The sequence below is a fragment of the Malaclemys terrapin genome, chromosome 3 (genome assembly GCF_027887155.1).
Source record: "Malaclemys terrapin pileata isolate rMalTer1 chromosome 3, rMalTer1.hap1, whole genome shotgun sequence".
Classification (NCBI taxonomy): domain Eukaryota; kingdom Metazoa; phylum Chordata; order Testudines; family Emydidae; genus Malaclemys; species Malaclemys terrapin.
In genome coordinates this window covers 60645091-60671829 of record NC_071507.1, presented here as the reverse complement: position 1 = coordinate 60671829, position 26739 = coordinate 60645091, and the positions used below count along the sequence as shown (strand labels likewise).

At 44.3% G+C, this 26739-nt stretch overlaps 1 protein-coding gene across 1 annotated transcript in view; it reads left to right on the top strand.

Moving 5' to 3' along the window:
* DNAH8 (dynein axonemal heavy chain 8) overlaps positions 1–26739 on the top strand; it is a 581193-nt gene that overhangs the window by 216692 nt on the left and 337762 nt on the right. Inside the window, exons 29-30 of the mRNA XM_054024546.1 lie at positions 11470–11596; positions 25451–25686. Coding sequence (XP_053880521.1) covers positions 11470–11596; positions 25451–25686 — 363 coding nt within the window. The remainder of the gene's footprint in view (positions 1–11469; positions 11597–25450; positions 25687–26739) is intronic.

Genomic DNA, 26739 nt, shown 5'->3' with positions numbered 1-26739 from the left:
CATCTTTTGAGGCCATCTTACTTTATTGCCAACAGTTGGAACAAGATCACCATGGAAACTTGGGTTCTGGAGATTATCCATGAGGGATACTCTATAGAGTTTCTTTCTCTCCCATCTCACAAACCACCTTCCCAACACCACTTCAGGGATCCCTCTCACCAACTGATTCTTCAACAGCAATTGGAATCCCTATAATGTCGGGCGTGATAGAGAGTGTCCCACTTCAGTACCAAGGGAGAGGGTTCTATTCCCCATATTTCCTAATCCCCAAAAAAGACAGAGGGTGGAGACCCTCTTGGACCTTCAGCAGTTCATCATCTTTATCCGAAAGCTGAAATTCAGGATGATTACTCTGGGCTCTATAATCCCCTCCTTTCAGAAGGGAGTGTGATTCACAGCTCTCGACATGAAGGATGCATATTTCTGTCAATTAGCCACTTTTTAATCCAATCAGTGTGTGCCATATTAATTTTGTGTCATTCTAGTTTTTTAATCAAAATGACACATGATACCAAGTCAAATGCCTTATAGGTATTCAGTTATCTGGTTTATTCTCCTTTCAGCCTTAGTGTTTGTAAGGCTACAGATTTGACAGGATGTTTGAGACTTTCAAATCAGCCATTGCTCCTGCACTTCTTATGATGATTGTCTATCTTAGTTTCTTGCATCAGGACATGGAATTACAGGCTGTTGGGTCCTAGAAACCATGATGTGTGGCTACTCAATCTAGTTCCACTCTCTGCTTCCTCCCAAGATATCTCTTTTCAGGGATCCCTCTAATGAGAAAATGTTGAGATCAAGTGTCTCCCCTGCTGAAGATAGAATCCACAGAAAACCTTGCAGAGGAGTCAGAGGGGGAGAAATCTATTCAAGGTACTCTTTCTGCAAAAGGACAGTGGTCTTTACCCTAATCATGGACTTTGGAAAGTTTAACAGATACATCAAGAGTTTTAAGTTTCAGATACTCACTTTGTCTTTCATAATCCGTTCACTCTCCTTGTAAGATTGATTTGGGATTTTCAGTTTGAAAGATCTTTAGTTTCATATTGCAGTCAGGTTATTCCACTTTCAGTACCTCAGATTTTATAGAGTCATAGAAATGTAGGTCTGGAAGGGACCTTGAGAGGGACCCTGTATGTGAGGCTAAACCAAGTATACCTAGACAATCCCTGACAGGTATTTGTCTAACCTGTTCTTTAAAATTTTCTATTATGGGGATTCCACAACCTCCCTTGGAAGCCTATTCCAGTGCTTTACTATCCTTATAGTTAGAAAGCTTTTCCTAATATCTAACTAAATCTCCCTTGCTGCAGATTTTACCCATTACTTCTTGTCCTACCTTCAGTGGACATAGAGAACAATTGATCATTGAACTCTTTATAGCAGTCCCCAGCTTAGATGAGCAGTGAATTCAGCCATCTTGAAAAGTCTTACAAGCCTCAGCAGAAGGAACTTGCAACCTATTTCAATCTGTGAGTTTCCTCATACATTAAAAAAATTCTCAACGGTCCCAACCCAGGATCTCTTTATTTGGAGCCATTCTGGGCTAGATTCAGGCCAACACCTTCCTTCTGAAGTAAAGAGTTTTGAACCTCTCAGATCATATATATCAGGGATCGGCAACCTTTGGCCCGTGGCCCGCCAGGGTAAGCCAGGGCTGCGGGATGCGGCGGGCAGCACATCCCTTGGCCCTCGCAGCTTCCCACAGCCCCCATTGGCCTGGAGCAGCGAACGGCGGTCAGTGGGAGCCGCGATTGGCCGAACCTGTGGACGCAGCAGGTAAACAAATTGGCCCGGCCCGCCAGGGTGTTTACCCTGGCGGGTTGCGTGCCAAAGGTTGCCGATCCCTGATATATACTGTGTGTTGAAGCAGAACTCATGTCAGACAGTGAAATTCTGCCTCCAGTTGATGGGTCTCATGGCTTCCATGAAACATGTGACATCCTTTTCTCAACTTTGAATGAGGCCACTTTAACACTTGCTAGTTCAGAACTTCAGAGCCATTGTGGAATGTCTTGTCATCTTGACAATTATATCAGAAATCCTCCAGGTCTTCTTCAAGTTGCTTGTACATATATATTCCATTTGTGGTGCACATGAGCTGCGTACACTTGAGAGCAAAATCTTTTGGGTCGTATATATGACCTTATGCATTGTATTGAGGTTGTAAAGGGCAGACTTCTTTTGTCTTCATGCACACACTAAATCAGTTGTTGTGTATTTAATTTTAAATACTATAATTGTTTCAGTTTACTTATTCGTATCATTAGTGTAGTTTTGCCTGTAGTCACATAGGTTTACTCCTTATTATTTTTGTTTTTTAATTGTTTTCTGTTTGAGGGGAAATATATTTCCCTGGTACCAGGATGTAGGGGTGACTGAACCAAAGTTTCCTGGGTTCAAGTACTGCCCCTTCTGTGGTGTAACTATAATGTTCACACGAGGATCACAAAAGATTCCTCTTTTGTCTCAGAGACGAGCATATCCTTAACAAATGCTCCATTTGCAAGTCCTTTTCAAAAAGGTCAAGAGAGGCTTGTCTCAAATTATTTCTCTCTCAGAGGGCTATGTGGCTCTCATCTGACCTGACCAAACAAGACCTCCTTCCAAACATGAAAGTCTGAGTCCAGAAGTGCCCTAATGAGCTCTGGATCAGCTGCTAGCTCCATAAACAGATGTAGCCCTGACTATGGACAGTGCTGGATTACCGCATGGCCCAATGGGTTCTTGCCCAAGGGCCCCGGATAATTTGGGGGGCCTGCAGAAATGGCCAGAACTCTGCTCCTGCTCCTCCTGTCCCCCCGCTCTGCTTCTCCTCTGTCTTCCCCCTGAGGCCACACCTCCAGCCCAGCTGGCAGCCTGTGGAATGGCTAGCAATCCATATACCCTCTGCCCCCAGGCCGTGCTGGCTGAGCAGCTGAGGTGGCCCGAGTCTGTCCCTGTGATGCGCTGGACCAAGGCTTCCCCCGCCCCGGCCCCTGTGTCTCACTGGACCAAGCCCCAAACCCCCCTCTCCTGCTTGGCGCGGGGATGGACCCAGGGCTCCCCCATGCTGCGCTGGACCGAGCCCCAGCCCCGGCCCAACATGGAGCTGGACTGAGCCCCTCTCCCCCGTGAAGGCACAGAGCTCACTCGCCTGAGCCCCTCTCCCTTACTCCCATGAGGCACTGAGCTCACCCCAGTCCCTCTTCCTTTCCCCCTTCCCTCCCCGGCATGGAGCTGATCTGAACCCCTTTCCCCTTTTCCTCCTCCCCCTGCATGAGGGAGCCCACTCACCGAGCCCCTCTTCCCCATGAGGGGCAGAGCTCACCTGAGCCCCTCTCCCTTCCCCTTACTCCCTGAGCTGGCCCAACCCCCTCTCCCATCCCCCATGCAGGGCTGGCCTGAGCCCCACTGCTCACCACCACCACCCTCAAGCCCCGCTGCTCACCCCTCCCCAACCTCCTTTTTGGCAAAACTGGGCATTGTCCTGTTGGGTCTTGCCAACTGGTGATCAGGCAGGGGGCAGGGCTCCATGGCAGGAGGGAGGTTGTGGGGGGCTCAAATGTTCTTTGAGCCCAGGGTCCCAATGTATCTTAATCCGCCCCTAACTATGGACCCTGGTAGGGCTGTGAAACAGTCGTAAGTCTTCTGCCAGTGGGAGAAAGGAGCATCACTCCTCTGGCAAATGTAAAGTCAGATCCCTTTCTGCAGACCTGACCAAAAAGAAGGCTGAAATTGCTTCATCACTCCCACACTGTGGGAACACCACAGTCCAAATTGGATATTGCAGGAGCCCTGAGAATGCATCGCACTGTACTCTTAAGACTGTCTCAGGGATTGAGACAACCCCCGCACCAGTTTGCATGACATCATCTTTCTCAATACTTTAATCATGTATGGTACCAGGAGATCCCCAGGTAACAGCAGAGCCAGACTCTGTTACTCTCCACTCTGCTGAAAATCTCAGCTATGGCACTGACTACCACTGCTGCATGAGCACATCTTCATCACCAAGCAAGACGTATTCCATGGTGCTCCCTGGAATCCTGGCTAGGTTAGATCCTCCTTTCTGATTCTGAAATACCAGGGAAGGGTCCTATATATACTCCCCAAGGCTCCATTCATGGGAGCCTTATGCATCAAGAGGAAATCAAGGGCCTCCTATACACAACATACATCAAGTATTTACAGGGAAAGACATAATTCCTGATTCACTCCACTTTGACCTCCAGGTCCCTTTCCTTACCGCATGCCTTCATGACCTTTTTGAAGCTATTGGGGCTTACACAATGCCAGATAACACCCTCTTCTGAACTTCCATCTAGGGTTAGGACCACCTCCCCTTTCTTTTTCCAGGAGCTAAGTAGCTCAGATTCCTATACATCAGACTGAGAATACAGAGAAAATTTCTGAGGAGGAACTTCCTTCTGTGGAGGAACACACTATATCAGCTGGCATCTCATCATTGTCCCAGACCAAGCAGTGGTTCCATCCACACCAATCCAGTTGGATGACTAAGAACTTTGAGGACTTAATCTGCCATATTGAGGAGTCTCTTGAAATACCTGTGGATGTACTAGAAGAGAGCTCCCACAATCTCTTTGATATACTGCATGCTTCCATGCTGGTCAGCTACTGCTAGCTCTTAATGGCAAAAAACATATGGCAAACTTTGGCATCAGTTGCACCAACCTCTGAGAAAGAGGAGAAGAGGTACCAGGTACTGTCCACTGGATTTGTATACCTATCTGTACACCTATGCTTGGTTCCATAGTGGTTGCAGAAGCACAGGAGAGGAACAAACAACATACAAAAATGACACCATTGGACAAGGAGCCCAAACAGCTGGATTTTTTTGTGAGGAAGAACTATTCACAGCCACTCTGAAATTAAGACTTGCTAACTATCAAGCACTGTAAGAAAGGTCTGATTACTGAAATTGGCATAAGTTCTCAGACTTAATTAACAGACTTCCTCAATAATAACAATACAGTGAAACCCCACTATAACGTGATGATTGGGGTCCAAAAAATTCGATTGCGATAAATGCGGGGTCGCGGTATAGCGGGGTTACAAAAATTTACCATTTCAAGCCGGTCAGTTTCAAGCCGGTCAATTTCTCTTGGGCAGAAAACGACTTGCGTTTGTGAACTGCCAATAACAGTAACTGAAAGGGTGCAGCTCCAGCAGTGGGGACTCTCAGCCATGCAGCGAGAGAGGGAAACACTTGGGGAGAACAGGGGAGACATGCAAGGGGCAGAGGAAGAGCGAGGAGCAGCTGGGGAGGAGTACAGCTCTTCTCGCCAAAAGGAGAAGCGGGGGTAGGGGGGAAGAGGCAGTGGGGAAGGCTTTTTTTTTTTTTTTGCTTTGGCGGCACTCCAGCCGCTTTTTTTTTTTTTGCTTGGGGCAGCCGGAGCCACCTCATGATCGTGTTATATCCAAATTCGCGTTATCGCGGGACGCGTTATAGTGGGGTTTCACTGTACCTATCTTTTATATAGCATTTTTAATCAGTAGATCTCAAAGTGCTTTACAAGCAGGAATATTCAAATCTTTGATTACTGAAGGGCAGCTGATAGCCAAGATGGCCCTCTAGGCCTCATTAGACACCTCCAGCACTGTGGCTCAGTCCATGACAATCTTGATCACCATGAAGAGAGTATCTTGGCCTCAGTATTCAGGCATCCCAAGGGAGGAGAAGACGAGAATTTAAGACTTCCCTTTTGAGAGCTCTAAACTCTTTAGCAGAAAGATGGATAACATTCTGCATTTGTCAAAGGACCCTTCTAGAAACATATACACCTACTCCTAAAAGGAAGGAGGGAAGATTACAGTCATATTCTAGGCAGAGAACATTCTTGAATGCCTTTTACCATCAATGGCTCTATAAACCTCCAAGAGGCAGTGCTTCCAAAATAGGAGACTTCTGACGTCTACATCAGCCACCTATCATGCTGTGACCACTTCAAAGCAATCCTTTTGGTGTGTTAGTCGATGGTCGCCCAACAATCAGTCCACACAATCTTTACCACTTCTTCCTTCCATTTGTGGACTGCCTTTATTATTTCCAAGGAACATGAAGCCTTATAACATCAGATTGCTGGATTCTAGAAATAATCTTGGTGGGGTAGTTGTGTACATTCCCTACTCCTCACCCCCTTTCCCTGCCCTGATTCAGGCATTTTTCTCACTTCAATAAGTGCAATCCCTTTGTGATCTAGGAGCAATAGATGAATTTCCATTTCGGTACAGGGGGAAGGGTTATTATTTCAATTATTTTCTACTACCAAACAAAAAGGAGGGGATAGCATCATATTCTGGATTTGAGGTGTCTCAATGCCTTCTTTTGCCACTTCAACTTCAAAGTGCTAACTAAGGGCTCCATAATTCCATTGCTAGATTCACAGGACTGGATTCTAACTCTTGCTTTGCAAGATGCCTACTTCCATATCTCCAGTCACACCTCTCATAGAAAATGCCAAAGGTTTCAAGAAGGACAGGCTCACTACCAATTCAGGGTTCTACACTTTAGACTATTGACAACACTGAGCATCACCAAATGCTTATCAGTGTTAGTGGCTCATCTCAGAAATGAGGAGTAACAGTAACCCTGATCCGAGGGAAATAACATCAACAATTGGAGAATTCCATTCATCAAATTATCTGACACTTTGTTGAGTTAGGCCTGAAAATCAACAACAACAAAAAATTCCATAATAGAATCATCAAGGTCTGATGCTTCTTTTGGCAGACCTGTACTACCGTCTTTAAGTAGATTCTGAGCACCCGTCTCCTTGCATCAGGTCACTGCTTATGAGACACCATGGAATATATGTGGACAAGCTTGAAGAAGAAATGGTTACTTCCCTTACAGTAACTGTAGTTCTTAGATGTCAATATATATCCCACGACCAGTCGTCTTTTCTCTCTGATGTGAAATCCTGTAACACAGGTTCTGTATTAGCAAAGGAATTGGGGGGTGGTTGGGACAGCTCCATCCTTTATGCCCATGGTACAGGACACAAGGACACATCAGACATTGTATGACCCCAAAGGTGCCTGGGCACCAAGCATGGAATTTCTACAACTCAAGGATGATGTCCTTGAGAAGAAGCAGAGCTGTGCTCAGCCAAATTAATGCAAACAGTTGCTAAAACAGTTAATGGTCTACTGGATCTCACAGAAATGCAATCACCCAGAAACAGATTTGTTTGTCATCAATATTTATGTGAAATGTTCAAGAATATGATCAAGGGCATGATGGACATACATTTTCTCTCTGTAATTTTCCTTTAGAATTGGAACAAAGCCTTGATTATTCAAGTATTTGGGAAAATAAAATAAGATAAAACAAGAGTCCTTTTGGATACATCTTTACAGCCTGTGGCAGCCTGCAGTGGTGAGCTTGGAAGTCAACAGCAAGCTGGCAAGTCAACAGACTCAGACTCATGAGGCTTGTGCTACAATGCAAAAAATAGCTGTGTAGACCGAGCTTTTAATTTGTGACATGGGCTGGAGCTCATACTCTGAAGCCCCTCTCTAACCATCAGAGCCTAAGCTGCAATATCTACACACCTGTTTTTAGCACTCGGAGGCTCACTGCTTCAGGTTGTGTAGACATACCCTTTGATTGCACCAGGTTGAGCCAGACATTCAATGTTCACAGAACTCCGAAAGCTGTCTTGAGAAATGGCTATATCTGCTTGTATCTCCTGTTGACTAGTCTAATTCAACATTCCAATGCCCAATCTCTTCATTGGCTACTTAGACCATGGGAGTCTAACTTCATCTGCCTTGCTCGTTCTGCTAGTGTACAGCTTACATTTTACAGTGTGGAAAATCATCTATATTAAAATGCTACTTGCAAAAATGCAAAATATTCTGGCTCTGATTTTTCAATCCTAGAATATATGCTTTACCTTAAATTGATGGGCCTTTCCATATCATGATTTCAAGTGCTTTTCTCAGCAATTTCTGTGTTCTGTTTCCCTGTGGGCTGATGCTGTAAGGGTCATTGTTAATAGAGTTTCTTCAAAGAACTGATCAATTTTTCCTCCATTTAAAGTCCCTGTTTTGATCTGGAATCTCAGTCTAATCCTCATGAGGATGAAGAAGGGATAATTTGAGCCCTTGGGAGAGATTTCTTTGTGTCACATGTCTCTAAACAAAGCTTTTCTCCTAGCAATTGTATCTGCCAAAAGATTTGAGTGTAGTGTAGGCTCTCCTGACTGATCTTCCTTTCACGGACTCAGAGCTCACTCCACTAAGGCTAAGAAAGATATCATGGCCTGCCTTTGTAACATCTCTACTGAAAATAAGTAGGGCTGCTATTTTGAGTTTAATACACACTTCTACTCTGCACCACTCTTTTGACTTAGGGTATGTCGACATTGCAATAAAAGACCCACAGCATGACCACAGCTGGCCCAGGTCAGCTGACTTGGGCTTGAGAGGCTTGGGCTGTGGTGCTATAAAATTGCAGTGTAGATGTTCGGGCTTGGGCTGGAGTCTGGGCTCTGAGACCTCGCAAGGGCAGTGTCTCAGAGCCTGGTCTTCTACCTGAGCCAAACGTCTACACCAGCAGTCCCCAAACTTTTGAGGGTTGTGCCCCCCCATACCTCTGTCTGTGCCTACCCCAGAGTTGGGCTGGGAGTGTTGTTGTGGCTTCAGGAGAATGGGGACGCAGACAAGGGTAAGGGGGCTGAGGCTGGGGCCAGGAACAGTGCCGTGGCCAGAGGCTGGGGGTGGGCACAGGACAGGAGCTACAGCCAGGCTGCGGTGGGGGCCGGCAGCAGGCCTGCGGCCAGGTGCGGCTCCACTCCCAGCTTTGTCCTCAGCCTAGGACCTGGACTGGGAACAGAGCCGTGACCAGCAGCCGAGGCTGGGGGCTGGCATGGGGCTGGGTGGCGCTCCCTCCCGCCCGCATGGGGGCTTGTCCGGCCCTGGTGCGCCCCTCTGGACATTCGTCCATGCCCCCCTAGGGAGGCGTGCCCCACACTTTGGGGACCTCTGGACTACACCAGTTTTATAGCTGTGCAGCCTGAGCCCTGTGAGCCCAAGTCAGCTGACCTGGGCTCTGAAACTCAGTGCCATGGATTTTGTATCACAGTGTAGAAATACCCTTAGTACCCATGATAGATGTTCGTTTTGGGAGGTGAGTTCTTTGGTCTCTATTCGACTAGTACTCCTCCACCCATCTCTTCATGTGGTTTGTACTGCTAGCTAAACTCTCACAAGTAGTGGGCACATGCAGAGGGCGCTATGAAGAAGAAAATGTTAGTTGACAGTAACTGGAGTTCTCTGTTGCCTCTACATATTCACACTACCCACCCATATCCCCTTCTTCCTGACAGTTCTTAGGTGAGATTTGAACTCTGAGGTTCAGCAGAAGGAAATGAGATAGTTGGGGACTGCATCTCTTCCATATAACTTCAGCCCGGGATATTTGGTAACATGAGAGAGAGTTCATGTAGCACTCAATGGACACTGCTTTTTTAGAAGTTTCTGAAGTCCTGCAGCATCCAAGGACACATCCCACAACTGTGACTGTACAAAGACAACACTCTCAAAAAACTCCAATTATGATTAAATAACCTGTTATTCAAAAGACAGCACCTCTGTTACTTATGATTGACTATTCTGATTTGAAAACTGAAAACAGAATGGAAGCAGACGTGCAGTTATATTTATATTCCATTTAAATAAAATGATACATTCTTTTTCTTTGCTGCAGAAAATGTATCCTTATGACATTTTTCAATTTTAAGTTATTAATTATAATTAGGACTGTCCAGTTTCCTAGAATAGATTGTAGGGAGCTATTACTAGGAAATACAATGAGTTTGGGTTTCTTTCAGTGGCACATGGAGCACAGTTGGGACTGTTGCTTAGAGACAATCCTAACTTGCTCCATTTCAATCATGTTGGGAACCATTCCCGGTTCATGCAGCTTGCCTTCTCAATATGTCCAGCTTCCCCTCACTGCCTGTCCTGTATGCATTCTCATGGAAGGAACCTGCAAAAGAGAGGTGTCAGACATATGGAGAATGTATTGAGAAAGAGAGGCTGGCATGGAGCCTAAAGTTGATTTGTACTCAGATAAGAGACTGGGAGTAGAGGAAGGAGCTTTCATCACTTAATACTCAGTCAAGACAGGGGAGGGAAAGGTGGAACACTCAGCAGTGAGAAGGAGTTGGGGCCACTTCAAGAGAAGAGTTGGAGTATGCTTGTCTTCAGGATTCTAAAAGTAAAATCTTTCAAGCAGAATTTTGTGCTCAAATATGACATAACAGTATAGTGTACACTGGCTAACACAGTTATTTTATAGCTCTGCCTTGGTTTTTTTCCCTTTTTTTAACAAAACAGTAATTACGTGCCCAGAAATACTAGATAATTAATACATCCACAACAACAATGAATATATAATTTGCTATTTTAATGTACTGAGGGCCAAATTTTCAAAGGCCCGTGTAATGGTAAAACCAAGCACATAGACAATTGCAGTGCAAAATCCTATAGTTGCATGTACATACTGATACTTGTGCATGGAATTACTCAATTTGTCCATACAGTTGTGGGACGTACACATATATTTGATGCAGCTCTTTCATTGTGTGGTTATGATGGTGTGTTTATCTCTTAACAGCCCTAAAGGAGCAAAGGGGCCCAATAGGGGCCAATTAAACTAGAAAACTCCACCTGGAGGGAAATTTAGGCTTAATAGACAAGCACTAATTGAAGATAGAGCCCATCTGGGCAGAAGTAGATGAGGCTTGTATAAAGCCAGGATGTGAGGGCAGAAGAGGGCTGCAATGTGGAAGTCTGCAGTCACTCTCTGGGCCTAGTCAGGAGACAAGAAGAAATCTCAGGGGGGAGCAGAAGCTCTGGAATCCTGACCCTGAGGGATGGGGGTTTACCCAAAGGGGTGGAGAAGGAAAGCCTGGGGTAAAGTATGAAAAAGCCCAGGGAAACAGCTGCCAAAGTCTATACAGTCCCCATCCTTGCAGATGTTTCCCTGGGCTTCTTTCTATCCTGCTTTCTTAGGGTTTGTTTCCCCACAACTTCTCTGGGGTTGACCCTTCTTCCAAGGCTCAAATCCCAGGGCTTATTTTCCCCATGGGTTTCCTCCTCCCGACCTCTGCTCCTGGAGAATGACTTCAGACTCTCTCCCTGCATCCTCCTGCTATTACAAACCTCCTCTAATCATTTTCCATCTTCTCCCTCAGCTGGACTTCATCTGCAATTAGTACTTATAATTCCGAGTCTCTTGTCAGGTGCAACTGTAGAGGTTAAGTGTCCCCTCCTTGACCACCTTAACCCCTTAAGGGCTAATGTGGGGTGAACACCCCATTACTGCAGGGAGTTCAAAATTTGGCCTTTTAGGTTCATAACTTTTACACATTCAAAATGTGATGTATAATATTAACGTTTGTTTTACTGATGAGATAAAAAGACCATTCATTAACTGAGAGTTTAAACTACCCACAGCAATTTCTGGCTAGCAGTCCCTCTCTGACTGAAATCAGAGCAGAAATTCTTCATTATGCTACTTTTGAACAAGAGATTGAGGATTTAAAACCTACTATTCTTGTAGGTCCAATTGAATTACATACAGGTATGAAAATTTCTCTTATTTCTTTGTACATAATATAATATAATTATAATTAATTATAATTAATATTTATATTTAGGGCCTTACCAAATTCATGGTCCATTTTGGTCAATTTCACAGTCATAGGATTTAAAAAATCATAAATTTCATGATTTCAGCTATTTAAATCTGAAATTTCACGGTGTTATAATTGAAGGGGTCCTGACCCAAAAAGGAGTTGGAGGGGGGGAGGTCCTCAAGGAGGGGTTGCGGCACTGCTACCATTACTTCTGTGCTGCTGCTGGTAGGGCGCCACCTTCATAGCTGGGCGCCCAGCCAACAGCCGCCCCGCCAGACACCCAGCTCTTAAGGCAGTGCGGAAGTAAGAGTAGCAATACCGTGACCGCCCTAAAATAACCTTGTGACCCCCTTGCAACTCCCTTTTGGGTCAGGACCCCCAATTTGAGAAAAGCTGGTCTCCCCAGTGAAATCTGTATAGTATAGGGTAAAAGCACATAAAAGAGCACCAGATTTCATGATGGAGAAACTAGATTTCATGGTTCATGATACGTTTTTCATGACTGTGAATTTGGTAGGGCCCTACCCATAGGAGCTTTAAGAACTGTGTATCAGGGTCATCGATAATTCCTGAGATGGATTCCTATGTTAGATGCCTTATATACCCAGGTGAGACCCATTCTGTGTCCTCATGTGCAGTTTGCTGTGCCTTTACTCAGTGTGCCTGGAGGGAGACTTTTGATTCCTTTAGTATACATGGCCTCTAGAGCCTACAACAACGGCTAGTGCAGCTGTTCCATTGGGAGTAGTAAGCCAGCCTCTGTGGTGAGGTTTCCCAATAAGAGGCCTGTCCATCTTGGTACTTCCCTGCATATCAGATCTGAGATCTGCTCTCCAAGACCATCCTCTGTTGTTGAACCTGCTGCCAAGCACCACTAATGCTGGACAAAGGCTTCTTGGCACTGTGCGAGGCAGAAGAAGCCCTCATCGGAGTTGAGTACCCATCTGGCACCAACATCATTAGTACTGACTGGCATCAAGACTTTGGCTCCAAATTCCCTGCTGAAACCCCTTGGATCAAGAAGATGCAGAAGAGGAGGCATTCTGGTCCGTAACAGGGTTATAAGCTGAAAAAGACACATTGTTTTCTTTCCTCACCTCCTTCAATGAATGTGAGCTTCAGATTGTGACGTTGCACTCTATATGATTTTATAAAAATATGCTAATTAGTGTGAATATAATGTAACTGGAATATGCTTCATGCAAAAAGTTTCTTATAAGGTATCATTGCAAAACTTATAATCTACTGAGTGTGGTCATCCTATTTGTATAAATTTATCACTTTTGTATAAGAAACTAGAAATATGAAATATAACTCTGTGGGCCTATTGTAATTATGCAAAGTGTGGGCCATTAATGGTGGTTTGGAATCTTGATGGCTCCCATCAACCAGGACAATTGACTGTAGATGGCTCTGTTTTACTTATAAGTCTTCCTGTATATGTGCGTGCTGGCAAGTGGGTAATGAAGTCTTACAGTGACATGTGATCATATCACCTGAACTGGAATCCATCCATAGTGAACAATGTATAAGCTTTATACAGGGTAAAACGGATTTATTTGGGGTTTGGACCCCATTGGGAGTTGGGCATCTGAGTGTTAAAGACAGGAACACTTCTTGCTTTCAGTTAAGTCTGCAGCTTTGGGACACGTGGTTCAGACCCTGGGTCTGTGTAGGAGCAGACTGGCAGGTCTGGCTCAATAAGACAGGGTGCTGGAGTCCCAAGCTGGCAGGGAAAGCAGGGGCAGAAGTAGTCTTGGCACATCAGTTGGCAGTTCCCAAGGGGGTTTCTGTGCTCCAACTTATCACACAGATCTCCTTTGCTGATGCCAGCATCACCTTTGGCTGACACCACTGGGGCCAGAAATTTCAGCATAGTCAAATACGGATTACTCTTGTGTGCATACCAGCAACACCAACTACAGCTTTGTACATTATTGGAGGCCCTTCATTAAGGCTGCTCACTATGCCTCCAAATGCCTTTCTGCTCCATGACTGTGCAACTCCAGTCTTCCAGAATCTCCTTGGAGTATATGATCTCTCTCTCTCAAAGTGATCATGGAAGGCTCACCATTATGGGAGCTTACAATACAGACAGACATTGTGAAAGGGTCTCATTCAAGACCCTCTCCATCTCCTGTTGTGAACTGACATTCAGGAGTCCATGAAGGTTCTGCTGGACACTATCAAGTTGAATCCAGTCACAAATCTGGCATGGCCACTACCATTGGCACCAATGCCCCTTCTTGTACTATATCCTCCTTCAGCGCCTATGCCTTTCTCAGTACCATGTCCTTCCTTGGCATTGATGCCTCCACTGACATCCACCTTTCAGCCAGAACAATCAGCATTGCCAGCATTGGCACTGCAACCTCCTCAAGATGAATTGCCAGTGTCCTTGTTTGTTGCAGAGAGGGCGATTGCCTCTGGCAATGGAATGTTGGATAAGACTGTCTTCTTGTAGAGGATGTGGCTTGATTTGAGCCCTAAAGATCAAACAGTAACCTTAGTGGTTCATATGCACATTCCACAATCTACCCTCTATCCCCTGTACCTTAGAGTCCTTTATACCTGGGATTCTGCATTTGTGAGGAAACTGAGTGGCAATTGAAGCACTTCACCCTTATTTGCCCTCGACATAGAGCATGAATACTCTCAAGGCATATGCACACCATACACACATGGCTGGCTAAAAGACTCCAAACTCGAGTGCATGAGACTCATGTGAATTGTTGGTGATATTTGAATATGAACAGCACATATGGAAGAGCTTCAGTTAGTATATAGGTAAGTAATTTCCTATTTTCTATTGGTAAATACCTGGATGGGTGACTTTGTTTCTAAATTCCGGCTGATAGCTTCATCTTTTCAAGGTGGTCATCTTTTTTGATATAGTCTGTGTTGTCAGACGTCACCGGAGTGGTGCTCTGCTCTGTTCACTGATGATAATAGTCGGCTGTGTGTGTGTGTTCCCTCTGTGTGCTGCCTGGGCTCTGCAGATAGCTGACACAGCAGACCCCGAGAGAACCCCCAATGACCACAGACTCCGATAAGGTTCGAAGGCACATGGCCAGGTTTATTGTCAAGCAAAGCACAGTAATAGTTTCCCATGGACCCTGCAGGACATACTCCGAATATGTGCCCCATGACAATGGACCAGCTCAGTCAGTGGCGGGATTCTCCGCTGCCCCCTAGGCCAGACCAAGACAACTCCTCAGTGGTAAATTCTTATACACAGGTACAAACAAGTTACACATCACTCCTGACGTATTGAGGTACAACCCTCTATGTGTTAGGGCGCCGCCTCTCACCCTGTACATGTTGGTTTGAACAAACAACTCTATGCATCATATTACCCTTTTGCCCCTGTCTTTAGGATGGGTCAGCCTGTTCCTTGCTATCTGTGTGGAATGTGCAAATACCAGTTTTCTTGGTACCATCCTGGCACATGTTTATATCTCTAGTGTCCAGTACCTTTTAGGTATGTGTATTTTTGCAACATCAGCCCTGTCCTTGCCAGACTCTGAGCAGGGCCTGCCTCTTGCTCACAGCTTAACTTTTCTTTATGTTAACAAAGTCTTGACCATTACTTAGTTCAGGCCTTAGGCCTCATACCGGGCCTCTGATACAAGGGTTTATGTTTCAAGGCCTCATCTTACTACAGCCTGGATCTTAGGTACCCTTCCATGTGATGAATAAGAAAAATCTGAAGCTTTGAGCAAAACCTCATATGGTAAATTTTCATTTTTTTAGATTTCCAAACAAAATTCATCTCAAATTTCAGTTGTCTTATTATCCCAAGGGAGAGTTCTGATGCAACACAACTTGCAAACTATTCAGTCATCCTGCTCAGTCTATACTATTGTTCAAGACAAGTGCTGAATCAAGCCCTCCTTTCTTTTTGAGGATCACATTCTGCTTATATTTGAGGGAGTGGAAGGAGTTACCTCTGTCCTGTGAATGATGTCTATAGTCAAAGGGGGCTATGCTTACAGATTTTGTCAAGTCCTTAACTTGAGTCCTTCCAAAGCTCTTCATCACATCCCTCCAAAGGAAACAGAAGGAAAAGTCAGCTCTCTTCCCTTTGTGATTCATAGATGGTCAGAAGAAACAAGACCAGTGCTTTACCTCAGCTGTTTAAATCAGTTTTTCTAATACAAAAACTTGTAGAGGGAGCTTTTGTTCTTCGAGTAGTGTCCCTGTGGGTACTCCACTTCAGGTGTTGGTGCATCCCTGTGCCATAGATCAGAAATTTTCAGTAGCAAAGCTCAGTCACGGTGTATGTGCACAGTAGTCGTCTCGTTGTGCCATTGGCGCCTCATCTAGTGTACACACGACCCGACTCTTTCAGTTCCTTCTGAACTGTCCTTGACTGAAGACAGAGCTCAGTGGCTTTCTACCTCTTTGTTAAATCTAGAAAGAAATAAGTTAGTAGTAGTTTAGTACCTCTTGTTTAGTTGAGATACCCTTTTCCAAAACAAAAACAAAAAATACCAAACTTTTTTTATTGTTATTTCCCCCTTCCCCAATGGCAAACTCTTAATGATACCTGATTCTCCAGGCTTTAAAAGATGTGACTCCTGCTGTGAGGCAATGCCAGTCTCCGATGGCCACTCTATGTGTGTCCGATATTTGGGGAGACACATTTCCCTCCAAAAAGTGTCCATTGTAGTAACCTGAAAGCCAGGACACGATGCAACAGAGACCTTCACCTCAAAATGATCCTAATGGAAAAGTCCCTTCAGCCTACTGATACTAGACCAAAACCAACATCAGCAGATGATTCCCCAGGCAAAACCTTTGCTAAAGAAAGTGCTCAGTCTTCCAAAGTTTCTAGTAAGTGAGCCGCGACCTCCCCTCACAGGGACATGCAATAAAAGAAGAGGTCCCCAGTGAGGTTGCTGTCCTTGGTGCTGAGCTCAGCTAGAGTTAGCACTTTTGAGGCTCTGGGCACCTCCAGCATTGTCTCCTCACGTACCTCTGCCGAACCTCACCGCACCGCACCGATAAGGAGTCTAGTCACAGACGCGCCTCCTTCTCTATGGAACCACCCCAGTGCTTGACACAGTACCGAGACCCATACCATTGGCAATGCTGCCAGCACCGACGGAGTCATCAGCACTGACTGACAGACCGAGAATGGCACCGACTGTCCTGATGAAGGCTACATGTAAATTAGTCACAGCACTGACCAAATCTACAACAGTGGCACCATTGGCTCCGCCACAGTTTCTGCAACACAGATACATTACAGTCTCTTCAGTGTCACAATCATCCCTGCTTGGCACTGATAGATCTCCAGGCTGAATATTGGAGCAGATACCCCCTTACCTGTTCCCTCATCCATCTCCAGTGATGATGATGAGGATTTACATGGGAATCCCTTCTCCTCCTAACACTCCTGTCCCACGGAACATAGAGCTCCATGGGAAGCAATTAAAACTAAGACCCGTCAGAGTCATGGAATGCAGCAATGGTATGGGCAACCCTGGATCTGTCCAGTGATGCCCTTTCCTATGCAGTGGTCCCCCTGGGATTCATGGGCGGTGTATAGGGCTAACTACACCAGACCCCTAACTCCAACCAGGGATGAAATCCGATCACCTACACCATCCCCAAGCCGTGAGACATCAGAGGGCTTATCAGAAGAGAGGGAAGAAGACACAGACCAAGACAGCATTTCACCAGCCCACAACTCATCCTCTTCCCCCGATGAAGCAGTAATGCCACTGCCTCCAACCATGGTGGATGACCTGAAACAATTCCAGGAACTCTTTAAAAGAGTAGCCACCAGCCAAGACATACCACTGAAGGAGATGCAAGAAAACCACCACAAGCTGCTGGAAATCCTACACACATCTGCATAATCTAAAATAGCACTACCAATAAATGATGCAATAATGGTACCGGAGGAGAACATTTGGCAGAGGCCTTCGACAATACCGCCTACCAGCAAAAGAGCAGTCAGAAAATACTTTGTCCCAGCTAAAAGGATGGACTTCCTTTTTTCACATCTGCAACCTAATTCCCTAGTTATGGAAGCTACCAACCACTGCGGCAAACAACCCCAATATTGATCCACTCCCCAGGACAAAGAACATAACTGTTTAGATCTTTTTAGCCAAAAAGTGTACTCATCAGCTATGCTACCATTCCAAGTTGCCAATTACTCATCTCTCCTAGCCAAATATAACTTTGACAATTATGGTAAGCTGCAAGAATTTATTGAGGACTTACCAGAAGAAAAATGACTGCAGTTCAAAGCCATAATGACGGAGGGACAGCTAGTCACCCAAAAAGCTTTTTGCTCAGTATACAGCCCCATCAAACACAGTCTAAACAAAAGAGTAACAATACCATCAAGAGTCATTGTATCCCTAAAGTGCTGGACAAAACTAGAAAACGTCTGCACAGGGATCCCTTTCCAACAGGATCCACCATCACTAATAATTACGATGGATGCGTCATTGCTAGGCTGGGGCGCTCACCTGGACCAGCACACTGTATAAGACAGGGAGTCACCAATGGAAGCCCAACTTCACATTAATCTCCTGGAGCTCTGGGTGGTATAAAATGCATGCAGACACTTCCTTCCGATCATACGGAATGAATCAATCCAGATACTGACCGACATGTGTGTTCTATATCAATCACCAAGGATGAGCTTGCTCCCATTCATTATGCATTGAAGCCATGAAACTATGGAATTGGTGCATACATAACAACATAACCATCTCGTCATCTTACCTCCCTGGGTGCCAGAACATAACAGAGAACATGCTAAGCAGACATATTTCCAGGAACACGAATGGGAAATACATGACAGTGTCCTCCAGTCGATATTTCAGAAATAGCCTGGGTTAAGCTCCCAGCGCATGATGGGGCAAAAACATTCTCGCGGGTGTTTCTGGATGTGTGTCATCACTCGCTCCTCCCTCTGTGAAAGCTAAGGCAGACTTCATACTGCCAGCAGACGGCGCAGTACGGTGAACCACCTGTCTCCTGGTACTATGAATCCACCTCGCATGTCCTCTCGTCTTTCTATCTACTCTTTTATCTAACCATTTCCCACCTTTTTTCGGCCATCGTGAACTGAGCCGCACAGCTTCTGCCGCAAACTCTGCTCTCCCGCTCTTGCAGCTCTAGCGAGCTTCCCGCCTCTGTGAAAGGTACAGAAGACAACCATTTCCCACCTTTTATCAGCCATCTAGAACTGAACAGCTCGTTTCACGCCCTTTTTCCAGGATTACCATTGCAGGCGCTATAGCGCGGCAAGCATGGAGCCCGCTCAGATCTCTGCTGCAGTTTTGACCATTGTAAATACCTCGCGCATTATTGAGCAGTATGTGCAGTACCTGCAAAACTGGGCGAGGAAGCAACGACAGTGCGATTACTATACTGATGAGGACCTGGACACAGACATTCCTAGAAGCACAGCATGTGGTGATTGGGAGATCATGGTGGCGTTGGGCCAGGTTCATGCCATAGAACGCTGATTCGGCACCCGGGAAACAAGCACAGACTGGTGGGACCACATAGTGTTGCAGGTCTGGGATGATTCCCAGTGGCTGCGAAACTTTTGTATGTGTAGGGCCACTTTCATGGAACTTTGTGACTTGCTGTCCCCTGCCCTGAAGCACAAAGACACCAAAATGAGAGCAGCCCTCATAGTTGAGAAGCGAGTGGCCATAGCACTGTGGAAACTTGCAACACCTGACAGCTACCGGTCAGTCGGGAATCAGTTTGGAGTGGGCAAATCTATTGTGGGGGCTGCTGTGCTGCAAGTAGCCAACACAGTCATTGACCAGCTGCTATCAAGGGTAGCGACTTTGGAAAATGTGCAGAGCATTGTGGATGGTTTTAATGTGCTGGGGTTCCCTAACTGCGGCGGGGCGATAGACGGAATGCATATCCATGCACACTGGGGTGGCCAGTATGTAAACCACAAGAGGTACTTTTCCATGGTGCTGCAAGCACTGGTGGATCACAAGGGACGTTTCATCGACATCAACGTGGGATGGCCGGGAAAGGTGCATGACACTCACATCTTCAGGAACTCTGGTCTGTTTGAACAGCTGCAGGAAGGGACTTACTTCCCAGACCAGAAAATTACTGTTGTGGATGTTGACATGCCTATAGTTATCCTCTGGGACCCAGCCTACCCCTTAATGCCATGGCTCATGAAGCCGTACATAGGCACCCTGGACAGTAGTAAGAAGCAGTTCAACTATAGGCTGAGCAAGTGCAGAATGGTTGTAGAATGTGCTTTTGGACATTTGAAAGCACGCTGGCGTAGTTTACTAACTCGGTTAGATCTCAGCACAACCAATATTGTAATTGTTGCTTGTTGTGTGCTCCACAATATCTGTGAGAATAAGTGGGAGATGTTTATGGCAGGGTGGGAGGTTGAGGCAACTCGCTTGATGGCTAATTTCGCACAGCCAGACAACAGGGCGATTAGAAGAGTGCAGCAGGGTGTGCTGCACATCAGAGAAGTTTGAAAGCCAGTTTCATGACTGGCCAGGGTACGGTGTGACAGTTGTGTTTTTTTCTCTTGAAGTTACCCACCCCCTATATATATATGAAAGGAAATAAAGTCAAAATTGTTTAAAAAACATTCTTTATTATTTGTTTCACAACACATTGAGAGAAATCAGAAGGTAGACTGGGAGGGGGGGGTATTGGGTTGGGGGATGGAGGAGGAGGAAAGGACAAGTCCAGAAACCGAATCAAAAGTTTGCTTATGCCAGCTTTCTGCTGCTTGGGCGATCCTCTGGTGTTGAGTGTGTGGGTTCCCGTAGCCTCCCCCCTCGTGTTCTTGGGCATCTGGGTGAGGAGGCTATGGAAGTTGGGGAGGAGAGAGGGCGGTTATACAGGGGCTGCAGCGGCAGTCTGTGGTCTTGCTGCCTTTCCCGCATTAGATCCACCATACAGCGCAGCATGTCAGTTTGCTCCCCCATGAGCTTGACCATAGTGTCCTGCCTGCTCTCATCACATGTGCCCCTCCTCTCTTTGTGTTCCTGTAATGCTTTACAGGGGAGGGATAGCTCAGTGGTTTGAGCATTTGCCTGCTAAACCCAGGGTTGTGAGTTCAATCCTTGAGGGGGGGATCTGGGGAAAAAATCTGTCTGGGGATTGGTCCTGCTTTGAGCAGGGGGTTGGACTAGATGATCTCCTGAGGTCCTTTCCAACCCTGATATTCTATGACTCTGCAATTGTTTGCCTCTATGCATTCAGCTGGGCCCTATCAGTGCAGGAGGACTGCATGAGCTCAGCAAACATGTCATCCCAAATTCATTTTTTCCACCTTCTAATCTGGACCAGGCTCTGGGACAGAGTAGATAGGTGCCGCACTGAAACATTTGCACCTGCGTGAGGAGAAAAAGGGAGGGTAGTATTTTAAAAGATACATTTCAGAGAACAAAGGGGACACTCTTTCTCAGTTAAACAGGCAATTCATAGTAAATAACGAATGTTCTTTCGGTACAAGTTAGCATTTTGCCTCTTGTACTGAAGTGCCTGCCACCTTGGTGTGAGTAAGCCATCACACACGGCCGGGCAACAGAATTCTGCTTGCAGTCAGCCATGGTAAGCCCTAGGGGCACGCAGGGTTCTGCTTCTTCTGCATTAATTTCAATGCTTTCAAATTGCTGGGCCCCCTTTCCCATAGCAAGCAGTGCCTGGTGGATTTGCCATATAAAAGGAGGGCCTTCAGGCTCTCTGGGATGATCGCTTCACACAACACCCTCTCCCCCACCCCCTGCACCCACCGCATGGTTCTGATGAGGCTCTGAGCTGGGATGAGCCCTTTAAACTAAACGCGAACAAAGCCCAGCGCGACTGGGCTTCCTCCCAGCCCCCCACTGCGTGGCTCCGATCAGGCTTTCACTCACCAGAAGTATCTTCTCCAGGGTCATGGTCCGGGAGCCCGCCTTGGGAGTTGGGGGAGGCTATTGGCTCCAGTGTTAAGAATAGTTCCTGGCTAGGAGGGAAAACGGATTCCCCACTTGCAACCTGTGCACTGTCCTCCTCCTTCTCCTCCTCCTCTTCGTCCTCCAATGACACATCCTCCTCGCTACATGCAACTCCCCCCTTGCAGGTGTCCACGGACAGTGGTGGGGTAGTGGTGGCGTCACCCCCCATAATTGCATGCAGCTCACTGTAGAAGCGGCATGTATGGGGCTGTGACCCAGATCGCCCATTTGCCTCCCTGGCTTTTTGGTACACTTGCCTAAGTTCCTTGATTTTTGTACAACACTGCTCTGTGTCCCTGGAGTAGCCTCTTTCCGTCATGGCCCTGGAGACTTTAGCGTACGTATTTGCGTTCCTTTTTTTGGAACGTAGTTCTGCCATAACAGATTCATCTCCCCAACATGCGATGAGATCCAGTACCTCCCGTTCGGACCATGCTGGAGCTCGTCTGCGAATCTAGGACTGTGTGATCTCTTGTGATGGTGGACTCTGCATGGTTGCCTGTGATGGTGGACTGTGCTGATGGTCACCTGTGCTGATGGTGACCAAACAGGAAATGAAATTCAAAAGTTCCCGGGGCTTTTCCTGCCCACCTGGCTAGTGCATTGGAGTTGAGAGTGTTGTCCAGAGCAGTCACAAGGGAGCATTTTGGGATAGCTCCCGAAGGCCAATAACGTCGAATTGCATCCACAGTACCTTTAACCCGGGATTGTAATCTTGATTTAAGCACTACTCCATTTGCCGAGGTGGAGTACAGAAATCAGATTAAAGAGCCCTTTAAATCGAAAAAACTGGTTTGGTGGTGTGGACAGATTCATTTTTTTTTAATTAACTCAGCTAATTCCAAAATAACTGACTAGGGTAGACCAGGCCTAAGACTGGAATTATTAACTTCCACCCCTTCTTGTCCCTTGAAGACCTGGACTTTGCAGATGATCTCGCTCCCCTATCACATACCCAACACCATAAACAAGAAAAAAATACCTGACTCAATACATTCACTCAGCAAATTGGACTGGAAATCAACCACAATAAGACAGATGTCATGCACTATCACCATCACCAGTACAGATAGAGGATCACGTTCTCACCAATGTAGAAACATTCACATACTTGGGCAGCACCATCAGCCAGGACAGTAGAACAAGCCAGGACGTCTGGAACAGAATCAATAAAGCCTGGAACACCTTCAGGAGTTTAAATATAGTCTGGAAATCATCAAATACAACACCAAAACCAACTCAAGATTTATCAGAGCTGCGTGCTTTCAACACTATTTTATAGTGCAGAATGCTGGGGAATAACAAAGTATGACATGTCCAAACTGCCTTCATTTCATACAAACTGCCTCAGAAAAATGCCCCGTATATTTTGCCCCAGAACAATCTCAAATCAAGACCAGGAGGCGTTGGAGATGAATTGGCCATGTTCTTTGGATGGAAACTGATTCCATCACCAGAATAGCAATAAGATAGACGCCTGAAGGCAAATAAAAATGAGGCTGCTTGAAAACAACATAGCGAAAAGCTGTGGAAGCTGAGCTGAAAACCCTGGGGCACAGCTGGGGAATCATTGAAAGGCTTACCAGAAACAGACCGGAGTGGAAGAGCTTTGTCACTACCCTAAACGCTAGAGGCATAATGGATACTAATTAACTAACTAACCCCTCTATCCGTGTAGCAGATTTACCTTATGCTTGTGTGCATATCATAAAGGAAGAGTCAATGCAATAAACTGTTTCTGCTATATGTTGATCCACAATCATATCTAAACCCATGGGCCATATCCTCACCTGGTATAAATGAGCCATAGATCTATTGACTGCAATGTTCAAAATAGCCTTCTGATGACAATCATCTCTGCTATGAAGATCTTTGTGAAAAAGATTCAGTAGAACGTCTCAGTAGGGAAAGAACCTTGCTTAAAAATCAAGTAGTCTTTTCAGGACTTAACCAGAGTTCATAGGGTGAGAGGTAAAGTTCTGACATGGATCAGAAACTGGCTAAGAGACAGAAAACAAAGAATAGAAATAAATGGTTGATTTTCATCATTGCAAAAGATTCTCTGTGGAGTGCCACAAGGTTCCATATTGGCACTGATATTTTTAAATATATTTATTAATCTGGGAAACAGATGAGCAGTGAGGTGGCAAAGTTTGCAGACAATAGAAAATTATTTAGGTTTATGAAGACTGAACAAGAATGTTCAGGAAAAAGACCTGGACATTGTGGACAGTCAAATGAATGCCTCTGCTTATATGATCAGCAGCTGTAAAAAGAACCTAATAAAATATCAGCATGCATGCATGAAGAATGGGATCGAAAATAATACTGAAAACTTTACAGTGGTGTATATATAAGTCAATGGTAGGCCTCACCTGAAATATGGTCTTGAGTTCTAGTTACTCTACTTAATATATGAGGTGGATGAGGTAATATCTTTTATTAGATCAACTTCTGTTGGTGAGAGAGACAAGCTTTCCAGCTACACAGTGCTCTTCTTCAGGTCTAGGAAAGGTACTTCGAGAATCACAACTAAATACGAGGGGGAGCAGATTGTTTAGCAGGAGTATTTAGCTCATAGTCTAAGGACCATTTGGGGTACAGTGGGCTACCTTGTCATTCTAAGGTCCTGGGACCGACACGGCCATAAATACACTACACTATACACACACATATATGTATATAATATAGTAGAAATAGAGGAAGTGAATGATGGGGCAAAAATAATGAATTAGCGGCCTGGAAAAAATTTCCATATACAGAGAAATTGAAAAAGTGGAACTATTTATTTTAAAGAGAAAATGAACAAGAAAGGACAGGATAAAGATATAATGAATGGTTGGTTTAGAGAAGGTAGATTGGACACTTCAATTCATCTTTTTGAATAAGGAACATTCAGTTAAATAGAAAGATAGCAAATTTGAACTCATAAAAGAAAATATTTTTTGTGCAATGATCCTGAGGAACTTATTGTCACAAGATATTATTGAAGTTAGTAGCTTGGTAGGATTATGAAAAACCTGTATTATGTATGGACCACAAGAACATTCATCATCCTTGGTTCAAAAATGTAATCACCAACATGCTCTTTCAAATTCAGCTGTTTAATGCTCGGATGAGAACATTTTAGCAAACACATAATAGAAGAGGAAGTAACTTATGTGCAATTCTTGTTTTATGAACATAATGATTATATTAGGTTAGCAATTACTCATGTTCTATCGCTAGAGGTCAGAAGTATTGTTTATTGAAATTCTTATTTGTTCCAAAAATAATCAGTAACTGAAGCAGTCGTTGGCTCTTCTGCTTCTCTGTTGTGTGTGTGTGTATCATCTGCTTATGATATGATGTAACAATTCAAATTTTTAGTTGTGGCGTATTCCAGATGCAGTCATGTAAAAGAGTATAGGCCCAAGATGCCAAATCCTCAGATGATGTAAATCAGTTTAGCTTCATTGACTTTAATGAAGCTATACTAATTTTACATGAAAAGATGATTTTGTCTGTGAATTTGAAATGATGCAGTATAAGTGAATAATTTTCTCCTTTTGTTAGTAGTCTCATATGTTTTTTCTTTTACTGAGATAAACTTATAAAGATGCTTTAAAGCTGATAAAATGTACAAATAAACCAGAAATTAAGTGAAATAACTTTTAAATGATTATGAAACAATAGAATGAAGTAATTCAGTTCACTTTATATAGTAATTTTTCTGACATTAATTATATTTTAAAGATATACACATGATTCTTTTGTATAAGTAGTATAGTTGTCTTCAGAGCATTAAAATTTAGATGCAATAAACTATTGGGTTTTTTAATCCAGCACCATTGAAACTCGCTTTGTCGATTGAAGCCAAAGCATGGAAGATGCTACTCTGTCGTTACTTAAATGAGGAATATAAGAAGAAAATGACAGACATGATATCATTTATAACTGAATATTTGAAGAAATTATCTCGACCTATTCGTGACTTAGATGATGTCAGATTTGCAATGGAAGCTTTGTCTAACATACGTGATAATGAAATACAAATGGATATGACCTTAGGACCTATTGAAGTAAGACACTTCTTAATTTTTATTGTTTTGGAATAAAATAATTTATTTAGAATTTGGGATTTTTTAAATAAACTCGGAGAACCCTAATGATGAGTATATGTTCCTCCAGTCTCCACTTTGAGGGATGGGAAACAAAATACTTATTTCTCCCCTTTTACCTCCCTGCAGCAACACTTTTATTGTTCTTGATATTCACCATCCTAGTCCTACCCTTTTTTGTATGCATAGATAGAGCCTCCTGCAATCTTATCTTTCTGCCTTCCAGATTCCCTGCACAGAGCCACTTTTCATTTAGGAAGTCACAGTACATTGTCAGAGATATATACATAATTTTTCTAGTGTAAGTTCTTTTAGTTTTCCCAGTTTTTTAATTTCTTTTTTTTTAATTATCCATCTTTTGTGGAAGGAGGGAAAAGGCTAAATGCTAACATTTTCCATTCTGAAGACTAGTTATACTACCATGATACCAGAAAGATAGTGGTTAAATATTTCAAATGATTACAAAAGTACAAAAAGAACAAATGTAAAGGCATAGTCAGGAAAAGCACGTCAATACAACAAAGTTCAATGTGTACCTGGTGTTGCACCTTTAATTTTGTCAGATAAAATAGACTCAGTCTTTCTTTCATTGCTTTCTTTGATGTCAATACTTCTCTATGTTGGATGTAACTGACATTAAAGAATAAGAGTATTTTCAATATCCCTACAAACCTCAGTCCTGTGTTCATGGACAGGTTCACAACTGCTATTAAAAAAATAAAAAAGCATAGAAATAACAAAAAGTATCATATTTCAGCATTCATTTATGCTGTTTTTGTTACCTCCTTTAACTGGTTGCTGTGTTCTATGTTGTCTGCCTAGTTTGTAGATACTTTGAAGTAGGAATTATATCTTTCTACAAATCTATAAAGCACTCCACACAGTGCTGATAATATTAATAATGTATGCCTGTCAGGGGTTATGTTTCATTTTCATATCTCTAGTAGTATTCTGTCCGGATCATACATAAAACAGGAAAGTCCTTCCACTGGTTTAGTGCATTTGTTGAGATTC